Source organism: Sander vitreus, chromosome 7, assembly GCF_031162955.1.
Source record: "Sander vitreus isolate 19-12246 chromosome 7, sanVit1, whole genome shotgun sequence".
NCBI classification, from domain to species: domain Eukaryota; kingdom Metazoa; phylum Chordata; class Actinopteri; order Perciformes; family Percidae; genus Sander; species Sander vitreus.
In genome coordinates, this window is record NC_135861.1 from 23,050,431 (window position 1) to 23,070,430 (window position 20,000).

Genomic DNA, 20,000 nt, shown 5'->3' on the forward strand with positions numbered 1-20,000 from the left:
TTTTATGCCTTTCTGATTTGACCAACCTGATTTGATAAAAAATCCTTTTTTTTTCTTTTATAGTTTTACTCTGTGGGCTCTACTTTTTGTCATCGCCCGCCTCCTCACCCTCACACTCTCAGTTCTGACGTTTGGCTTCGGGCTGCCCCGTACAGAAAACCAGGGCTTTTCCCTAGCAGAAGGCAACTTCAATGTACTCACCATAAGGCAAGTCCAGATGGCAATTGACAGGAAGAGCCCTTAATGTCTCGTACCTAGCTAATTTACTACAAACATTAAACTTAAAAACAAAAGTTTGGTTTTCCTGTTCACAAGTTAAATCACTTTTACTTTTGTAGTTCTTAATATGTCTTCCCAACCCTTCAGGATGACTTGTCTGGCAGCTATCTGCCTGACACAGGCTTGGATGATGTGGAAATTCATTAACTTCCAGTTGAAAAAGTGGAGGGAGCACAGCCAGAACCAGGCCTCAAAGAAGAAGGCGGTCAGCCCGAAGAGCAAGCCTCACAAAAGGGAGCCTACAAGGGGTGAGTGTTCAAGAACCCTGAGCATCTGGTCAGTCAACCAAATGTAGACATAATGTAATCCTGTGTTTCAGTTTATGTCTCATTTCATATTTCTTTTGTAATATTTCTCATTGTTGAACATTTATATCTGAAATCGCTTTAATCAGGAATGTTTCTAACCACTTGTCTTGTCAGGAGGTGCTGCCAATGGGGTTGTGAAGTCCGAGGATAAAACATCACCACGGGCAAGAAAAGCCAAAGCTTCATAGAGATGGAAGAACAGGTGAAATAATGTGACATAATGTCTTTACACAACTTCAAATTTTGTCTACTGCTCCCAAAAACAGATGTTTAAGCGCACTAAGAAACCTTACCTTACTGCCCCTTAGGGGTTGAAACTTCTTTTTGAAAAAGTTCAGTGTTACGGTCAGCTAGAAATGTTTCTTATTCATTTGGGTTCTCTGCAGATTGGATGCTGGCATGACAGTGCTGGGTTTGATGCTTTAACAGGATAGATTTTAAAGTGTCCTTTTGTGTAAAACTACGATCACTTGCCGGGTTCTTTAAACTGAGTCACTCTTCACTAATTTAAAATTGAATCAGTTAACGTCACAGTAACTTGAAAAGCGAATTTTGACTTCAGGGCAACTTAATACTACAACTTAAAATGGGTTCATATACAGATTAACTGTGTGGGTGTCATTTTAAGTTTGGGCCTTATTCAGTTAAACTCACGAAACAAGCCACTGACTCATGTCCCAAAATAAAGCCTTTCTTGCTCTGTAAGACAGCTCTTGTATATTCTGCTGTTGTCAGGAAAAGATCCTAAATGAATCGCTCCAGAGGAATATTTGTGCTATTTAGGTATTTGGCATAGCTGCAGCCAGAGAACTGAAGCTTGTACTTAACTCCTTGATCATTTACTGCCATTATTTGACACCCTCTGCCTTTGAAATCCAACATGTTACAGGATTGAGGCCCTTTTGTATTTTTGTTTGATTTTATTACTAGCCTGGTAATGAGTGTCGGCCTGTTACAGGGGCTCGTCCAGGTACGGTGACTTACCAAGAAGAAGCTGCACTGTAACCTGTGATGCCGTACTTTATGCATACAGTTAAACCTTTATAATGGCATGATTGGAAACTTAAGCAAGAAACTGTGTTTGAGGCTGTGATTCAGTCTTGTATATGGTAATGTCAATGCATGACGGTTTAAGGCTAAAGACTTTATGGCTAGTTCCTACCTGTGCTGTTGAGTTTGAGTTTCACACACAAGCATTCAGTGGCCTTTTTTCAAATGCTGCAAAATGTTTGAGTTATTTATTTTGCCATATACTACAGATAGTTATTATTTTATATGCTTTGACAAGCTGTAACCAGCAAACACAGTGGTACATGGCAACTGCATTTAGTTAATCCAAAACAATCCAATCTTTCTTCAAGTGTCCTTATAATGTCAGTGGTTTGTACTGTATCACTCGTTCTGCTTGTGGTGCGTTCTGTTTTCCTTCTCTGTTCGCTTTTTTATTCTCGGGTATCAGGGGACAAGCTATCCACCACTTACACTAGTTACATCCCATGGTGCACTGGGAGGTGTGTTTGTAAGGGGATGTGTTTGTATGCCTGACCTGTACACGTACTCGTGTGTGTGCAGTAGTGTTTTGCCTACTGTGTATGTGAATTAACTGGGCGTGAATGATGATGATGGTGGTGATGACAACAATGTTTATTGCTTGTCTCGTAAAATAATTATTGCCTGTGTGCAGAGCATGAAATGTGACAATCTGTTCATTGACTCCTGCCCTGATTTTCTTTTTCTCACAATCCTATCCTTTCCTTCCTTTCACTTTGGTTGGGTCTGTCTCAGTTCCCAACATGCTTCTGTATGTGAAACACTGAGTTGTGGATTGGTGTATGTTCTATAGGTTGTCGGTTACTAAATGCTTATGTGTTCAATGTCTCTGCCCCTTAGATGCCCTTTTTCTGTGTGAGCGAGACTCTGTGATTTCTGTTTGTCAAATGTGGCATGTTTGGCCTTTCTGCTTCACCTTTTCAATGATCCTGACATTGCTATGGAGCACACGTATTGTACTGTTGGCCATACTCTTTCCTCTCCTGGACTTGGAGTACTGCTCTACTACTAAACCACTGTGCATGTGAAGCTCTGTGCAGAAAAGACTGTACTACCTGTCTGCAGACAGTTTGAGTTTGAAGTCTTAGTCCAGAGCAGGGATGAGATGAAGATGCCATTCATTTTTGCTCCCTTTAGCACTCCTTATTGGGTTTTGGTGGTCTTTAAAGCCCTATGTCTGTGTATGGCCGTGTCATATGGAGAGGGATGGAGGAGCAGAGGACTTATGTACCAGCCTGTTATTAAACTGTCTCAGATGTAAAAGAGAAGAAAAAAAAACTGACTTAACCCTACACTGTACCTAAATATGTGTCAGATTTTTAAGCTATTTTTATAGAGGGGAAACTCACTGTTAAATTCACTGTTGTTCAGTACACACGTGTGAATATTTGTTTTGCATCCATATTAATATGAATTGTTTTTTATACTGTATAAGAATGAAGCTTGCTGAACTGTTAGCGTGGATATACATTGTGGTATGAGTGTAAACATTTATTTAGCCTAAGGGTTTATTTAACATCATGGCCTTATTAGAGCAAAGTGAACTGTTGTATAACAGTGCTCAGTTAACACTATGCTGCAGGTGTATACACTGCAGCTTTCACAACTACATGTTTTATGATAGTAAAGTACACCATCATACTGACACTAGTCATCCACACATCAGTTTAAATATAGTATCTGAGGAGCAAATGGTCAACTTATTTGTTCCAGTCCTGCAAGTGTTTTCTCAGTATTTGTGATTATAAGCCCAAATGTGGAACGAACATTTTACAGAGTGAAACCATCTGTAAGCCTCTCTCGCTCATCAGATGTCACACTGTACAACAATCAGCAGACGTTTAGGCTCTGAAACATGAGCTACTCTGCAGTTCACAACCCCGTCTGCTTTGAGACACAATAGCCTGTATAATCCCACAGGAATGCACTTTTGTTTTGCATAATATGCATTATGTCTGAGCACCATAACACTGCTCAACTGAGCTGTTTCTGCGTTGATTCTCAGTGAATTACAAATTACAGTTGCTCGATTTCAAACCGTGTGCATTTTGTTATTGTTGAAAACTAAAAAAGGCTGCAATGATTTAACTGTATGAGCAACCTCTAGGTGGCAACGATCATTAATGCATTTCAGCAAAAAAAGACCTGCTCACCAGAGATACGATTATTGTATTCTATTAATTCATTCTGCATCGTCCTTAATTTGTTTTTATTTTGCTGCTTGTTTATAGATGTTGCAGTATATTTCCTTTTCAAATATGTTGTCTCTGAACTGCTCTGATGGTATATATTTATGCAAGTTTTCGTGAGTTCTGATCATTTTTCTTCGTCACTATTTTTTATTTCATGTTTGAATAAAGCTTTTATTCATTAAACTTGTTGAACATGTTTTTTTTTTAACATACTGCCCACAGGTTGAGTAGTAGAACTGTCTCCATGGAAACTTAATGTAAAAAAAAAAAAAAGCCTGCAAAACCACTGCAGTTTCAAACTACACAGTAAATTACAGTATAAGAGCTGTAGATAATTACCCACTCCTAAGGTAAACCAGCAGATAAAATGTCATTGACAAAGCAGGGATACACAACAGATACTGTTTTTTTAGGCTTCCGTCTCTCACCTCCTGCTCATTATACCTTTCCACCTATTTCACTCTAGGATATATTTGGGGACTGACTCCATTTTAAACATTTTTCATGTATACTACCCATTGGGGATGGTGTCAGGAGACATGAGGAAATATTGGCCAAATTCTACTTATTTGCTAATAACCACCAGGGGGCAACGGTGAGCTTTTTGCCTGAGGGACAGAAGTAGTCTGCAGGGGCATAGCTGCATACAGACCTGCATTAATAAATCACTATTCAGAGTGAGAACGACAGAAACATTGTCTTATCACACAGTATGCAGCTCAACACTCTTAAACAGACTTTAGTATGAACAGAATGAAGCAAACAGCTTGCACTTTATGTTTATCCAAATATGGGAGTATATTTTAGATGGGAGACCTCCACCTTGACTTGGGCAATTTGACTGGTAGGTCACTGTAAACATGACATCTGCATCCATGGATGGTGAGGAATGAGCACAACACAGGAGAGACACCTGCAGCTCACTGCTAATGTGTTGTGTAGTTTCAGAGTAATGGGTTTTCTCTGGGCAATCAGACAGCATGATGGATCAGTGGGAACTAGAGAGGCAGGCTGGAGCTCTGCAGGGTCAGCACAAGGACAGGAGTTCACACACACACACACACACACACACACACACACACACACACACTCCATCACACAGATGCACAATGATAACTGGATCCTCAACCCAAACGTACACGACCTGAGTCCAACAGCAGGAACCAGCTAAGGCAAGGGGGAAAAACTCACTATTCCACTATTTTTTTCTTTAATTCTTCCCCTTCATCCAATGAGGATAAATCTCTCGCTGAATCGTCAGTATTATGTGTAATTTCCATATAAATTAGCTTCATTAAAAGGGGAGTACTTTCTTATTTAACGAAGCTCATTTGAAATTCTGTATTTAATAAGACATGCAATCCCAGACTTGCAGACTAATAGCCAACAATTAGCAGGACTGGAACATGTGTGTGTGTGTGTGTGCCTTTGTGTTTGTAAATGTGTGTGTCTGTGTAATCTCTTAGTAGTATTGTTGTCCCTCCGTGTTATTTTCGTTGATTGTCCCAAATGAGCAAATTGGGCAGCAGCTGCTCTCCCAGCCAGGTTTACTTGCAGTGACCCATGAAGCACGATGGATATCTAAGACGTTCGTGACCTCACGGCTGTTTATGAGCAAGCAGACGAGAGGGGAGTGTGTAGCAGGTGTAGACCAATGAAGGACAGAGTGTAGAAGGGGTGAAAACATCTGGAGGGATCAGAGCCATGGGAATGAAAAGCAGACGGAGGGAGTGAAAACAAAATGGTAAAGGAAGTGTGAGGAAGAGAAACAGACATACGGAGAGCACTGTCAAGCAGAGTGCTATGATTTACAGTAGAACGAAGCAGAATAATGGATGGAAGAGTGTGTGTGTTGTGAAGAGGAGAGCAGTGCCCTATCAGTGTCCATCAGAGCCAGCAAATGCAAATTAGACGCAGAGGAAAGATGAAAAAAGAGGCTATAGACAACAATGAGATGAATAAGTGACTAATGACTGGATGGGATGAAAATGAGATGTTAGTAGGTATATTTTCATCCAGCATCACCCTTTATTAAATGGCTTTTTCCACGACCTTATTCAATATCCAGCTTTCTATCATTTAGTGTGTGCACATTTATGTTTATGTGACTGTTTTAATTAGGCAAGTCAGTTTACAACAATGTCTTATTTAGTAATGGCTTGGCATTTTAAAGCAAACTACTTTTTGATGCAAAATTGAGGGAAAAGTGAAAAGAAAAATATGAGACAAAAAATAATCAAAAGGCTATGAGGCTAAACATTACTGCTTGTGAGTGGAAGTTCATTAATGGCAAACCAATTGAAAAAGCATAAAACAAATTTAAATGGAAATCAGTCTTCAAGTCAAGATTTAAAAACACAGATCAAGTTCTGAGAATAACCATGGACAGAATTGAGTGTAATAAATGTCTGAGAAATTTTGTCACAAGAATTGAAGAACCAGGGCCTCATTTGTTGGATATTCTGTTGCACATGTCTTGGTATATTTTGGTTTTTGTGTGCCACCCCAAGATTTTCAGTGGCCCCATCTGGTCACCCCTATGAAAAGATCAGGGGGTGCCGCTGAGTGTGTTAGCTGTTAGTTTGCCAGCTACACACCAACTAGCCCTGTAAGTAGTCACTATGTCACCAAGCCTCAAGCAATGGCTATTTTATGAAAAAGGGCAGATGAATATTGCACTTATAAAAAAAATGTTGGCCCGGTCACATTACTTTCTGGTGTGACCCCACCCTCATGTCACCTCCCAGCATGGTCCATTAGCTTTGTCATTTGTCTCCAGACACAACAGTGAAATACATAGATATAAGTTTAAAAAGCCAGCATATAGACATGTCCTAAAAACGTAGACTCCTGCGCCAAAACTGCTGGGGAAAATGAGGACACATGTTACACACAAAATCAGGATGTTGCACTTAAAACTTCAAAACGCATCCAAAGCTGTCTGTGTGAGCTCTCAAACCTGCATTGAATACAGTCTGAATTTGTTCTGTGCTCTCAATAGCTTTGCAGTTAATAAACTGACCTACATATGGACATTATGTTTTTTTAAGAGCTTTTGTACTATTGTGGTGAGTCCTTACAGCTGTTTGCAAAACAAAGGCAAAACATGAGACTGTGGCATGTTGCAGTGTGAGCTAGTGAAGACCTCAGTTATGGAGTCAGCACGTGTTCCTTTTTTGCCTCAGGCGTTCACACTGAGCAACACAGAAATCAACAAATATGTAGAGGGAATATGATTTATGCTCGTCCTCTAGACAGTGTGGAATCTTTGCTGTGTGTTGCGGCTGTGCACTAAAAAGCTGTGCATCTGGAACATGAATCTTAACACACCTAGATGCATGTGCATTCACACACACATGGCCCAGCCGGTAACTGGGACAGCTGACAGCGCTAGCAGGGTCACGTGTGTTTATACTGTCTCATCTGTTCCTCCGTTGCCTGAACTCTCTTGGTAACACTCAGTCCGTGCACTCTTCCACGGTAACGATAAACAAACAACGCCAGGCTCCATGTTCTCCATCTCAGTTATTCCTCCGCCGCCTTTGAGGGTTTTGTTTTTCCAAACAGAAACTTTATCGTCCCTTGAGGCTTTCCAGTCAGTGATTCTACAACTGCCCCCGTTTTTGCTTTATCTGTTCAATCATGTTGTATTGATTTTGCATTGGATGATGGTGAGGTAGGTTTCACAACCAGAAATGGAGGCAGAGGGTGATGGATAAATGGGACAGGAGCACATGGCATATGATGACAAACCAATTGTTTCCCACAGCTCCACCTTTATCTTTCCTCCTTTATTTGTCTCTTTTTTTCTTTATTACTTTTGTGTAATTTCCCAATACAATTTTATACATTATTACATATATTAACGCAAGAGCAAATGAGCCAACGTTGAACTGTGTCTGCATTGTCAAGGTCACCTCTTAACCCTCATCACTTCAGCTTCAGAGTCCAAATTGGGCAGAGGTGCTGCTGATGGTGGAAACTAATATTAAGAAAAACATATCATAGGCAAGCATTAAGGTGTATAGTAAATGTATTCACCTAGTCCACTATTCATAGTGTGTAAATTTACATATACAGTACATACAAATAGGGCTGCAACTAACGATTATTTTAATTGTTGACTTATGTTATGACTTATGACTAGTTATTTTAAGAGAAAGCTGGAACTAGGGAATGTTTGGTATTTTTGTTACGATTAATATAATTGCAGCAGCATTTCCTGCATATGGGTTGCCTCTTTTCGGTCCCTCTCTCTCGCACACATCTGTATATGTCTGTGTGTGTGTGTGTGTGTGTGTGTGTGTGTGTGTGTTTGTGTGTGTGTGCGTGTGCATGCTGGTAGCTGTTCCACTATTCTCCTGAAGCCTCGTCCCTACCTGTTTAGAATTTTAATCAGCTTCCCACCTCCTCTGACTTTCCCACAACTCTCTCAGCAGTCCCCTAAATTCTCACCTAACAATAAACTGTATGCTGGTAAATAAAACATGATCATTTTCTGTCAGCACTGTAAACATTTAACAGATTGATATCAGGCAGTAATCATTGCATCTTTGAGGATTATGGTCAAGTCGAATTGTGAAGACACAGTTTGAGGGTCGTGAAGTGACTCTGTTGGTTGTGTGTACGTGCATGTGTTTCTTCACATTACATTTCATTTTCTGCCATTTCTGTTTTCTTTTAGCCTCAGGCAACAATATGGAATTTTCCAAATGATCGACAATAAGTACCATAATAATGTGGTTTTAAATATTGTGGAACTGCAACCTGAAGCCAGCTGGCTATAGAAAAACAATTCTCCACTGGTTCACTTTATCAGGAAAAGGCCTAATGAATATAAGTGTTTCACTCCAAAATGCAATAGCGGCATAGCAGGCAGATAGTCTCAAAAGCCGGTAATATTTCCAAATAATATATTCTAATGAAATTATTTGTAAGCAAAGGTCTGAAACAAAAGGTCTGAATTCCAATAATAATTGCAGCTTTGCCCTTCATGCATAATCATTTTGCTAAAGTGTACTAAGAATAAACCAAGAATAAGTGATGTCTGTTAAGGATCATGCCAGTGGTTCTGCCTGCTTTAGCCCATTTAGTACAAGCATGCTTTACATTACTGCCAACCATTGTCCAAATCCTACAGTAATGTCTTTTTTCTACCTTCGAGGCAGCCATTAGTTTCCTCTCATTTTCATATGGAATGAAAATCAACTTGTGCTTTGTAGTTGCGTAGCTAAAATATGCAAAAATACTGTTATGGTCCTTTAACAAATGGAAGACATTAATAAAAATAATGATTACTGTATCTAGAATATTTTAATTTTAGTTATAAAATCGTCTCCAAGATGAAAGTAGTGTAGTGGTATCAAGCCTTAAAGACCACCAGTGGGATGTGGTTGGGTGTGGAGAGAAGTGTGCTCTGTTGCACACGTAAAACCATTTTCCCACCAAAATTAGCGGGTATATGCAGGGTTTTGAAACGTGGGAAAACCTGCTAAAAATAGACGATAGACTCCTTTCCCATTGACAGTAGAAGAGTATGCCTTTCTGTTTTTATAGTGTGTCACGTTCAACGTCACGCATGTGCTGGAAAACAGGGTTAGTAAACACTAGAAAGCAGCATGAAGGCCAGTGAAAATGTTACGGTGGTCACTTCTTTTATATCTGTTACTTATTCAGTCTCTCTTTCAAACTCGGTGCTGACTAATTTGGTTGATGTTCGAGCGCTGCTTGCACAGAGACAGATGGAATTTGTGTCTGAGATGACAAAGAGTCATAGCATTGCGCCGGAAAAGAGGCAAAGATTAGCGTGTCCATCCTGGTGTCATGTTTCCATCACCGCCGATCAGAGCTGGAGCTGATAAATACCCATGACTACTGCACAGTCATTTGTCCGATTGTAACCTTTACCACTAAAGACAAAAGCCAGATGTTATTTAGTGAGTTTTTGTGGGGTTTTTTGTCCAGTGGAAAAGGGGCTTTAGTGATGTCACAGTGTACTACTGACACACTGGAGTACACGTCTACGTCACTGCAGCACTGTGAAAACTTAAAGCACTGGAGGTCAACAAAAACAGGATTTTCTCGGGGGCGTTAAGTACACTCAGTTTTACAGATTAAGTTCAGTTGAACCCTGATGACATCATCAGGTCGCCCAACTTTATGGAAGTGCAATGCTGCTTTAAGTTACTCTTTAATGATAGTAATGTAAAACAGTCAATACACTCTCTGTTATATGTTTTTGTAGTGTTGTGGTCATGCATTACATGTCACAGCTTTCCAACATACAGTATCTTCTCTCTGCCATTGTCGATTTATATCAAACTCAATCCTGACCATTACACATACAAGATAACAGTTTCTCATCTCTCTTTTCAACCTCGTACCTGCATTTAGATTTTACACATTGGTTCAGTGCAGCCTGCCAATGGTCTTAAAATGTGCTCCAAATCTAATTTATATTAAAGAAGGCTTAAAACTGTAAATCCTTTGGCTAGGACTTATCCCTGTAAGTATGTCTCTGAGTTTGTGTGTGTCAATGTGTGTATTACAAGGTTACAGTGCAACACTAAGCATACACATTTGTTTGATCGGTTGTTTTTGTAAAATGAGCAGTTGGTTTCTTTGTGTATGAAATGCTTATAAACTTAGATAAAAACTTCTCAGGTTATGCTCTTCTAAACATTGGTTCACATTTTCTCAGAAATAGTAGCTCTACTGAAATTAAATTAAGGATCTTACAAATGTAATATTTGCTTTTCAAGAACATTCACAGGTTTTGCTTCCCTCTCTGAGTTATATTCTAATCACATTTTTCTTCTCCTTAGCGGTTCTTTTAGTACTGCCTGATGTATTATACCTGACCCATGAGGCTAATTGCTTTAAGCCTTTTCCACAACCCTATTTCAACATCTTCGTACTCTCAGTAGTCTCTTACTCTTTTCTCTGTCTTGTATGCCCTCCCTCCCTCACTTTCCCAGTCAAAGGTGGTGTACGTTTACCTTATTTTCACTCCCTCTGTGTTCCTTTGAGCTACAACACTTCCTCTCCTCCATCACACTGACAACTCCACACTTGCTTCGTCTCTCCCCTTTTCATACTTTGTGTTTCTTTAACACCCATAGGTTTTCCCAGCTACCCTTCTCTTCAGGCAATAGGCACAATTTATCATTATCTGTGAATTCTCTCTGTGTCTTCTTAAACTGCCTTAAACTAAACTTGACTATCTCATCATCTTGTCTCACTTCTCTCTCACCTTCCTGTTCTCATCTTCTTTCATTCCCACTGTCATTGACACAACAGGATCCTTACACACACACACACACACACAGTGAGTAGGCTGTGTGTGTGTGTGTGTGTGTGTGTGTGTGTGTGTGTGTGTGTGTGTGTGTGTGTGTGTGTGTGTTTTAGACGGCAGTTTGGTGCTATCAGTCCCTGCCTTGTATATCTTGGCAGCAGTCAGGGCACTGTGCCGACGTGTCCCAGTTCATAGGCCAGCCGGCTCCGACGTCACTGCTCCACGCTGACCCTGCCAGCTCACATATGGAGACCACATATGGACCTCATCTATAAGAGATAGGAGGCCTGAAGGAGCCACAGTCCCTCCGGTGAAACAAACCAAGTTCACAGAAGGCTGGCTCCTGTAAAAAATAAAAATAAAAGCCTGCAGGATGTGAAGTGACATTTTAGCATTTTTGGCATTTGTTTTTGCTTCATGAGGAAGGAAAACCTGAATTTTGATAGAAAAACAACAAGATACTGAAGCACATTATACTATAAAATGCCCCTAACATCTTGATTTTAGTATACAAAAAAATATTGTTATATAATTGGTATGATATTAATTGGTTATATCTGAGTTTGGGGACTTTTGTCACAAAGTGATTCAGCTGAGGGTTTCTGTTTTACAAAGACCAAAATATGACAACATTCTCACCCTTTGATGTTAAAATGATCTAAAACCTAGTTGTTAATACCACATTACTTATGTTGCACATATTGCTACCATTGCACATTTTACTCACAACTCCATGGTTTACAAAATAATAGTTACATTAAGTATTTAAGAAAAAGAAAATACTAAACTAAATAGGTCATTTTCTGTCAATCAAGTAATTGTTTTATAAAACAATTACTTGATTGACAGAAAATGACCTATTTGATAATAGATTAATCGCAGAGGTGGAAGATACTCAGATATTTTACTTAAGTAGCAAAAAGTAGGAGAAATACTCTGTTACACGTAAAAGTTATGCATTTAAAAATGTACTTTAAAGTACAAAAAGTATTAAAGTATATATTAAATATTCCAGAATTACTTAAGTAAAAATCTATTTTTCAGTAATAGTCCATTTCAGATTAATATGTATTTTTTGATGATGATTATTAATATGAAAAACACCTGCTCCATAAAATTTGCGTCTCTTATCTTTACTATTTTCTTGTGAAATATTGGATGGTTTTACCTCTTCAGCCCTAAAACGTTATTAGGCTATAAATATGGCACTTGAAGATAACATTTAAAGGTCCATACTAGTGTTTTTGCACATTTTAGTTCCATAACTACAAATCATGTATACTTAAAATGTTTTGCTGATATTCTTTGAATGCAACTGTACAGTTGTGTATGTGTTTGTTTTCTACCATTCTAGGCAGCAGTTGGTTTACAGTAATTTCTATATAGTATGAAAATCAAGAACAGACTCTTGAAACTTGCTTACATTTAGTTAAGTCTGCATGAAACAGAATCAGGTTTATTGCCAAGTAGGTTTTTACATACAAGAACTTTGCTTTGGTAGGCTATATTTGTGCATACAATAAACATAGTAAGAGAAAATAAAAAAGATAAAAGTAAAAGTACTGTATCTTAGCGTATTCATTGCACATGTCCATACTAATACTGCTTAAAATGTATCCAGTTTAAGCATGTCTAATATATGTATATCGCCACTGTGCATATTTACATTACTCTGCACTGTAGGCTACTGTTTGTTTTTTTGCACTTCTGGTTAAATGCATTTGGTTGTACCTGTACGCTGTGCAATGACAATAAAGTTGAATCTAATCTAATAATGTAAGGAAATGAATTGAAACTGGATCTGTAGACGTGTAGCCTACATCAACATTTCTAAAACAGAAAAGCATGTTTTACAAAATGGTTAGCTGAGGTAAAGTGGAAGATTTGTAATGAATTGGCTAAAACATGAAAAACCACAGGTGGTCCTTTAAAAGAGTAGACCTAATTCTACTGGCACATACACGAGACTTTAATTCATCCAAATATACCAACTCATCATTATCAGATAAGGATAAAACCACCGCGTCCTAATTTGCTCTCAACTTTAGGCTGTGTAACGTTACTTCTGTGTCATCCCCTCCAGCCAAACGCCTTCTCCTTGGTGGAAAGTCTGGAAATTGTGCTTTTTTTTCATCCTCCGGGCCCCACGAAGCAAACAATTGAGTGTTTGCTTTTCATTTAACTTAAAATACACACCGTGTCGTCTCTCTCTGCTCTGGTCTCGTCCCTGACATCCATATGTAGGCTGCTAGACAGACAGCCTGTTTCCCCACGTCCACCACCCCCCCCTACCTCCACCCCCCTGCGGTGGTGGAGTCTGCCTGTAGTCCGTATCCTGGTTGGACGAAGCACCCGGAAGCGCGGCTTTTCATTCGAACGAACTCCTTTACCCAGGAGCCCCCGCGACGCCTCAACTTACAGAACTGGCTTCTTGGGCTTCGGGAGTGTTTCCCATTTAAACAAACAGTGCCGAAGATGGCGGAGAGTTAATGGTGTAAAGAAGAAATTATCGATCCGGTAGAGAGATACGTCCACAAGGTAAGCTTGTGCAGCGTGTTTGCTATCATTCAGCTAATTTAACGCGACTTTGCTTTTGGTTTGCATTTCGATAGAGGACGGAAATGTACTGACTTCTGTTCCCAGCTTCAGTGCACACACAATATTGGCATCGCTACGGTGCGGAGAGGGCACAGTGCATGGTCATTTAGTACATGACAGCAAAGATTTACTAACCTGTTTCATGACGGCGATGAAGTGCACGCTACCAGATTTTTGGATAAACTTAACTTGATCACGCAAAGCTGGCCAGTTTACGCACAAGCTGGTGGGATCACAGAAGTGTTTCCAGATAGGTACAGAGCATCGGGAAGTTTTTTGGGGAGAGAACACACACGTAAACACTCGCATACTCACGCTTAAACACACACAAACAGGATGATAGTTAACTATTTTCGCTCGCCTGTCCGTGATAGTCGGTAGGGAACTGTACAACAGCTGAGCCTGACGCTGTCGCAATATTAGGGAATCTGGACCGAAATGTTTGTTGATCAAGTGCATGCAGACATGCTCAACTGTGTGCCATATGCGTCATGTTTTAGAGAGGCTGCTGGTGTATTTGACTGGTTTTGTTGCCATATGCCATACGGGAGGAGGCAGACGATGCAGACTAACTGTCTGTCAGTCAACCAGCCTGCGTTCTCGGGTCCCGACTGCTGAGAGATAGAAAAAAGTGCACTGACTCTACTGTATGTCTCCAGTGTTCAAGTCGGTGCACTGAATGGGGCATGCAGTGCCTATAAATGTGAGGTGAAAGAGTGAATGGTCGCTGTGCTTGTGTTATTCCCTCATAGGTCTCCATCATACACCAATCCTCCTGTCATCTGATTAATTTGTCTCACTGTATATCTGCAGGGGGCAGCAACGTGGCCCTGTGCATAACCCTGAAGGTCCATAGTCTGATCCCTGAAACAGCCATTCAGTGTGGTGTTTGTGTGCGTGCATGAAAAGCACCATGTCCTTGAGTATGACACCAGATCCCTATTACAATACCTGCTCACACTGGAAAATAGCAGTCTACCCTTCAGTGTGTGTGTGTAAACAGTAGTTGAATGGAAGCCATGCCGATGGTTTTGTGTGTCAGTGTGAACAGATAAGGGATGTGAGGTTGAGTTAATTACACTGAAGTCGGTGCTAAATTTAGATATGTTGGCTTTGTGGCTGAATAAGGCTGCAACTAATGATAATTGTAATATTTTAGCTATGAACTATGAAAAAAATGTTTTTAAAATATTAAAATAATAATAAAAAAAATGTCCATCCGAGTTTCCAAGAGTAATAGTTGACATCTTCAAATGTCGTATTTTGTCCAACCAACAGTCCAAAATCCAAAGATATTCAGTTTACAGTGATATAAATCAGAGAAAAGTAGCCAATACTCACATTGGAGAAGCTGCAACCAGATAATAAAAAATGATTACACTCCTATTTTCTCCTGAAAGGTTTACAATCAAAAGGTCAGAATTAGCCAAAGTGGTACTGAACCAAATCTACAGAGGCACAATCATGGTGAAAATGTACTGTGAGGTATTTTTTTCTTGCCTATTCTGTTTATTTTACTGCTCTGTTTTGTATGCATTCCCGTTACAAGATGTTGTCGTGGTGATATTAGGTTCTTGTGTCACTGTTCTTTCTGCTTTCAATCGATTTATAGTTTGTCAGCTCTTGAAAAGCGGCTGCTTGTTAAGGGTTTAAACAGTGAATTGATTATCAAAATTGTTGGCGATTCATTTTCTATTGATCGACGTATCGTTAACCGTTTCAGCTCTGCGGCTGAATTGTCTGTCTGCTGCCCGGGTGAGGTGATGAGAAGCTCTTGTCTCGTTCCATGGCAACCCTATTTTGACAGATTTACAGTCAACTCTGTGGCCCAAGTCTCTGCACACGTGCAGACCGACACACGCCTACAACCTGCTCACAAGGAATTAAAGGGAAGATAGACTGGCGAGGGGTGTGGGCAAGCTGCTTGGACCTGTGAGGGGTCTTCGCTAAGCGGATGGTGGAATGAATGTGTGGACAAGGAGGAGGAGGGTGACAGTGATGCATGTTGTTTGCTGAATGGGGGGGAAAAAAGGGGATAGAGGTTAGCAGGGGATGCTGGTGTCTGGGTCAGGCGCTGGGGGCAGGGCTCACGAGGCTGAGCGGCAGGACGGCAGGACATCACACACCAGCCTGGGAAGCTCTATGTTTGTGTGTGAGTGTGTGGAGGAGGGAGGGGGTGTGTCTGATAAGGGGAGGGGCTCAGGTGGAGCCTCTTGCTGGAATTCTACCTGGCATTTTTGTCTTTTCTTAAACTTGTTACAGCCTCTGATCTGTAATTTTTATTTATTTTTTTTACCTCTTTTGTGGAATCAGGAAGTTCTCTTTTTAAACGGACCGCATTCTTTGCTCTCTCTTCTCTCTGTGGTAGGTCTCTCTCGCTGTCCCGTGCCTCCACCAACTGCAGTGAAGTGAGTTGAACTGTTGTCCTGTTGTTGTTGGTGACCCTCTCCGATGCGTCTACACCAGCTCCCATTGATTTCACTCTGTGGAGGAGGGGTCTTTTTTTTTTTTTTAATCTCTCAAGTCGTTTACTCTGACATCTCCAGTCCGAGCGTTGAATATCCTACACGCTTGATTTGATACGGTCCTACTAGACTTGTCCCAAACGACCAGGGTTAGGTAACTTTTGATACCAATGACAATCTGGTATTTGAGTTTTGACATCTATACCAAGACAATAGTTTTTCCAATACCTTGTTTTGAGGAAAAGAAACATTTTTTTTTTAAATATTCAACAAAGGAAACCATTAAAATGTATCTTAACAAAAGCAGCCATTCAAGAACTCTTCCTAAATAAAATTAAGTATACAATTGGCATACAAGGGAGATTTATCACTCAAAAGTAATATAAAATGTGTGTGTGTGTGTATATATATATATATATATATATATATATATATATATATATATATATATATATATATATATTAGCAATGCACCGATTACAATTTTCTAGGCCGATTCCCAATTTTTCATTGAGTTTGACCTGTCAATACCGATTTTAGCTGATTCCGATTCCATATTTTCTAACCACTTTACAGAACACACAAATATTTATTTTCTATCTTTTCTTTAATAGAACATTTTACATTTTGCATGGAAAATTTTTTGAATAGATAATCGATATATATATAAATTATATATTTAAATTACTCCTGGTGTGGGAAATTCATACACATCTAAAGTGCAATGTTATTGAAGAACCATTCCCTTCTTTTCACATCCAATATCCAACTATATATATATATATATATAATATATAATATATTAGGGCTGTCAAAATAACGCGTTAAAAAAAATTAACGCAGATTAATCCATTCCATATTGACGTTTGCATACAGATGAAAATCTGGTGCCACTGATATGTCTGCGCTTCTCTCTGCTGACCTGAAACACAAACACTGCTGCACATGACGCTAGTTAACACAATACTCGACAGCAGCTAACGTTAGCCTACCGCTAGCTAGTAGCTGGATTAAACACGGTTAAAATGCTGACAGCTAACGCTAAACGGTGTAAAGTGTGACTGTGTTTTACTGTAGAGGATTCAACACCGGTATGTAACAATCTGCAGCTGCTGTTGGAGAAACAACACAGCCGGTGCGTTCAGTGAAACTGGTAAACTACAGCGTCGTGGTGCATTTGAAGTTATTGTAAATGTCCTTTTCCTGTCTGGTTGTTGTTTTTGTCGTTCAACAGCAATTTACTAGTGAAATAAGTTATTGTTATACATTATTATTAAATCATTTAATTTTGACCATATGGCCTTAGTAATAAACAAGCCGTTCTTTGATGCCACCAACTGTTGTTTAGTACCCTTTTTTTTTCTTTTCTTTTTTTACTTTCTTTAAAAGTACCGTTAATTATGTATATTCTAATTAGATATTTTATTTATATATATATATATATATATATATATATATATATATATATATATATATATATATATATATATATATATATATATACAAATAAAATAAATATTGCCTTGCAGTATCAAGATATTTCTCAAAACACACACACAGGCCTGTTTGAACGTCAACAGTAACGTTACCTGAAACAGCGTGTAGTTCCTTTTTTTAGCAAGTTTGCTTTATTTGTCATTTTGCATAAATACGAACTAGGGGTGGTACGGTTCACAAAATCCATGGTTCGGTTCGTATCACGGTTGTAGGGTCACTTTTTTCGGTTTTGTACGGTTCTTGTTATTTTTTCTTTTAATCTTTAACACTCCAGAAATATACTTCAGCATATGATATATAGCTAAAATTAGCATATTAAATGCATGTTGCGCAATACATGCACACAGTGGCAGTTCTATCTATTGTTTTATTTCCGCTGTCATCATAGGTAACATGAAATCCAAAATGTTCCCACACACCAGACTATATACGACGCTGGCGCATCCTCCAACTCCGGGCAGCCTTCCTTATCTCTCCCTCTTGACATTTCTGCGTGTGACGTGACCTGCAGCACTCCACACTCCCGAGGAGCGGTCGGCTCAGCGCCTCTCAAAATCTGACGAAAATCTTTTAAACTGACCTTTGTCGATCAAAAAAACGGACAGATTCAGCAACTGTATGGCCTATTTTTTGCTTAAAATGTTGTCAGAAACACGTTGCGTGAACTATTTTCGTAAAATACGAGATCGTATTCACAACGAGACGCAATTAGAATCTGTTTTGAAATTCGGGAGCAGCAAGAACGTGACGCGTTCGTCCAATCAGCTGCCATGTGTTGCGTTTGTCACACTCATCCCCCTCGTCGTTTCCAGTAAGTGTTTTAACATAGGTGTCGAAAGTGGGCACTACGGCAGTAAGTGGTTAGTGCACATTAACAGTGTACTGACGAACCGTGCGACACACACACACTCCGAACCGAGACAAGTGAACCGAGCGGTTCGGATGTTTTTCCATGAACCGTACCACCCCTAATACGAACACTACCATTGCTGTAAACGGGCTTATCTGCTAACGTTAGCTACCGACGGTTACCTCGGAACAATTCAGCAAATAGACGGTAGGCCTATCCTAGTGTGCCGTTACCTGAAACAGATGATTTAACGTCACCGCTCATTTTACACACAGTTTAGCAACAAAACTAAACGCTGAGGGAAGATTACTACGTTTTTAATGTTGGTTTCGAGTGGTACGCATCCCCACTAACCTGGAAATCATTTTAAACAGTAACGTTAATACAGCGTGTCAGAGGAATACAGCGTCTCTTCTTCTTTTTCATCAGTAGAGCCGTGTATAATTACGACTTCATGACATTTCATAAACAGCTGATTGAGCGGCGGTTAGAGGTGTGATCTTTCGATTACGATTATCGTGTGTATATGTATATATATATATATATATATATATATATATATATATATATATATATATATATATATATTATTATTAATTTTTAAACAGTGGGTACTTGATTCTGATTTCTGACTTAAAAATGGGAATCTTAAAAAAACGGTCTTAAAAATGCATTTGATAGCTACATATATTAAACAATGCTAACATTGTGAGGCTAAAGCTGCACGTCCCGGGCAATCGGCATCCAGCAACAGTCAAGGATCAATGTAAAAGACATGGGGGAAAAAACACAGCATAATTCTTGTATTGCAGTGAAGAGCTGGTTAGTCTTATGCTGTGTTCACACCAAACACAAAGCCAATTTTTGCCTTGCGTTACTCGCATGAGTTTGACAACAGGATCAATTTTGGAATCATTTGTGTTTAGTGAAGATCCCAAAAAATGTCTTTCCGTCATCAACCATTGCCGAAATAACCACTATTGCTGCTGTTGTGGCAGTCCCAAATATTTTGGAAAACCAAACGCTGTCGTGTCTGGGTTCATGCCATCATCCGGAGGCGCATACAGCTCGGTGAATTTCCCAGCCTTCTCCAGGTAGTGTGTCTGGATGACTGCTGCTTCCAGCGCTTCTTGAGGTAGAGTACAGATTTTTCTGTGATTTAATTGCAATTTTGCATAGTCACAGTATTCACGTCGCCCGCCGCGAATTCGCATCTATTTGTGTCGAATAATTCCATTACAAAAAATCCTCGAAGCAAAACTCTTTGCCTTGAAGCTTCGTTAAATCAATGTAATTAAGGTTGTGCGGCTCACTGTGTTTCCGCACGGAGGATTATTACTAGCGCACACAACAGGTTGATGCTTCTGTGGACACAAGACTGACGGCCCAGATTACAAATGAAGGAAGACGAAAATAGCGAGGTAGCTAACTAACGTCTGCCGCGTACACAACTAGCCTACAGCCTGC

The 20,000-nt window shown here is 39.6% G+C and overlaps 2 protein-coding genes across 7 annotated transcripts in view; both read left to right on the forward strand.

Moving 5' to 3' along the window:
* LOC144521109 (translocating chain-associated membrane protein 1-like 1) overlaps positions 1–4,015 on the forward strand; it is a 12,498-nt gene extending 8,483 nt beyond the window's left edge. The window contains exons 9-12 of one of the 3 annotated variants that reach the window (XM_078255423.1): positions 64–207; positions 367–527; positions 702–789; positions 1,518–4,015. In XM_078255423.1, the coding sequence (XP_078111549.1) occupies positions 64–207; positions 367–527; positions 702–775 (379 nt within the window). In that variant the 3' untranslated portion in view covers positions 776–789; positions 1,518–4,015. Of the gene's footprint in view, positions 1–63; positions 208–366; positions 528–701 lie in introns of all 3 variants that reach the window. The other 2 variants (XM_078255424.1, XM_078255422.1) reach the window with 2 other exon arrangements.
* A 9,518-nt stretch (positions 4,016–13,533) lies between these two features.
* The window catches only part of LOC144521110 (nuclear receptor coactivator 3-like), a 65,982-nt gene continuing 59,515 nt past the window's right edge, over positions 13,534–20,000 (forward strand). For 2 of the 4 annotated variants that reach the window (XM_078255427.1, XM_078255425.1), the window contains exon 1: positions 13,535–13,661. The gene's annotated coding sequence lies outside the window, so the exon portion shown is untranslated. Of the gene's footprint in view, positions 13,662–16,089; positions 16,130–20,000 lie in introns of all 4 variants that reach the window. The other 2 variants (XM_078255426.1, XM_078255429.1) reach the window with 2 other exon arrangements.